This window comes from Penaeus chinensis, chromosome 31 (genome assembly GCF_019202785.1).
Source record: "Penaeus chinensis breed Huanghai No. 1 chromosome 31, ASM1920278v2, whole genome shotgun sequence".
Classification (NCBI taxonomy): Eukaryota; Metazoa; Arthropoda; class Malacostraca; order Decapoda; family Penaeidae; genus Penaeus; species Penaeus chinensis.
In genome coordinates this window covers 31,606,249-31,608,512 of record NC_061849.1, presented here as the reverse complement: position 1 = coordinate 31,608,512, position 2,264 = coordinate 31,606,249, and the positions used below count along the sequence as shown (strand labels likewise).

Below are 2,264 nucleotides of genomic sequence, written 5' to 3'. Positions count from 1 at the left end.
TAGTGATTTTGAAGATTTCATTGCGTCTGGTCAATAAAAGCTAAGAACCGAAATATAAAATAGGGATACAACGTAATATAATGACGCAATAAAAGAAACTAAGAAACGAAACATAAAATGAGACTACGAAATAAAATAAAGCAAAGACGGTCCAGCAAAATAAATCCAAAGACTATATGAACATCACATTTCTCTCTCATATATTATTGCCTTTATTTTCTGTGGCCATAAACACTCACTCTACTTAACTCGGTAGGCCTTGCAGCTCGAACAAGTCCCAGTGCACACCCTCCAGTCTCCTAAGTTAATCTGATCGTTAAGCGAACGTCGAGGGCGGGCGAAAAACAAACTGTCGGAGGCCTAACCTCTGTTTTTTTAATTTTCTTTTAATTCACAATAATACTCTGGTCAAATTTATTTTGCTGGTTAAAATAAGTGTTTGTGTGTGTGTGTGTGTGTGTGTTTGTGTGTGTGTGTGTGTGTGTGTGTGTGTGTGTGTGTGTGTGTTGTATGTATATGTATATGTGTGTATGTATATATATATATATATATATATATATATATATATATATATATATATATATATATTATATATATATATACATATGTATGTATATACTGTATATGTGTATATATATGTGTGTGTGTGTGTGTGTGTGTTATATCATATATATGCATATATATATATATAAATATATAACATATATATACATACATGTACATTAAATACACAAGTGTGTGTGTGTGTGTGTGTGTGTGTGTGTGTGTGTGTGTGTGTGCGCGCGTGCGCGTGCGTGCGTGTGTGATGCGTCTTTTTTCACACCTGGTTCAGCTTTGAGCTCATACCACACACAACTACTCTGGATACAACCCCGGAAGCCATCCGTCCCACTTCTGTCACCCTCCCATCTCATCTAGATAGCGGGAAATGCCGCCCCGACCAGCTCCTTCCCGTCCGATTTCTGAACCCAGGTCTGGATGTTGAACTTGTGCCCGTTCATCTGCACAGGACAGCCCCTGTTCGGCCGCGTGAGGATGCACAGAGTGTATACGGCCAAGTCCAGTTCCGGCGACGTTCCCACGAACATGGAACCTGCTTTCTTCATCTTGTCCATCCACTTGTAGGCGACCTTGACAATTTCCCCCTGCAAAATAGTGGCAGGGAAAAATACAAGTGAAAATCGATGAAACACTGAAACGGAAAAATAATAATTTTTGGTCCTACACTACTGCATTACACGTATCAGATTTGTCCAGTTATGCATGCTAATGTGTCCAGTAATGCATGTTAATGTATCCAGTTATGCATGTTAATTACGCTGCTTTGGCTGTCACTGCTATATAAAGAGCAGAAAACCTTTTTTCTTTCTTTCTTTCTTTCTTTTTCGCTTTCTTTTTAAAGTAAAAGATACCAGATCCATAAGGAAATTAGATATTCAGAACCAAATATCCCAAAAATAATTATACAGTATATAAAAGATGAAATGTATGTACGTGCTTCATCTAGTTTGACCCAATACACACGGGACTACATAAATGCATAAAGTACTAATGGTAACATGTCTGGAACTTACTACATACTGCACATGCCCCTAGCAAGTCACTATTATGTTGGTGAATATGCCGCCCGGTGTAGTGTCACGAAAGGTTTGCGAATTCGAGCGTCGAGATGAGTTGAAAATGTATGTAATGTTATTTATTAATGTTTCGAACCTATTTACGCTTTGTGTGAACGAGACGTGAACCCACTTCAGGAAGAGCACTCGTGTAATCAGAATAATATTTAAGCTAACATATTTTCTTTTTTTTCTTTTCTTTTTTATTTTACGAAATTAAACACATTCGTTACAGTTACCTCTCAACCATATAGGGTATTTATGAAATGCATTTTTTCTCGGCCGATTATGTAATAAATATGAGCAATCCTGTTTCTTAGCAAGCAAGCCACCCAACCGCAGATGCTACAGGATAGCCTAATAACCTGTCAGTCGAGTCCAGTCATTACTAATCACATGGATGTACCTTTCTCATTCAGAACTAAATTAGAGTATATACTGTTGTGCGTTGCTAGTGTGAATGATATTGGAATGAATAACCGTAACATTGTTATTGTGCAAAAAATCTGAAATATTGCACTGTTTTGAGACCCAGCTGTTCTACCAAGGGTATATTAACTTACTATATTCAAGGTCTTATTGTCGTATTTCTGTGGTAATTATGAAGATATAATGTCGAAGTGCTAACTTCATACATTGCTCTGTGAA

General features: G+C 37.2%; 1 protein-coding gene across 2 annotated transcripts in view; it reads right to left on the bottom strand.

Annotated features, from left to right (window-relative positions):
* Positions 1 to 765: 765 nt before the first annotated feature.
* The window catches only part of LOC125041764 (uridylate-specific endoribonuclease-like), a 9,952-nt gene continuing 8,453 nt past the window's right edge, over positions 766 to 2,264 (bottom strand). For both annotated transcript variants that reach the window (XM_047637025.1, XM_047637027.1), the window contains exon 6: positions 766 to 1,145. In XM_047637025.1, coding sequence (XP_047492981.1) covers positions 915 to 1,145 — 231 coding nt within the window. In that variant the 3' untranslated portion in view covers positions 766 to 914. The remainder of the gene's footprint in view (positions 1,146 to 2,264) is intronic.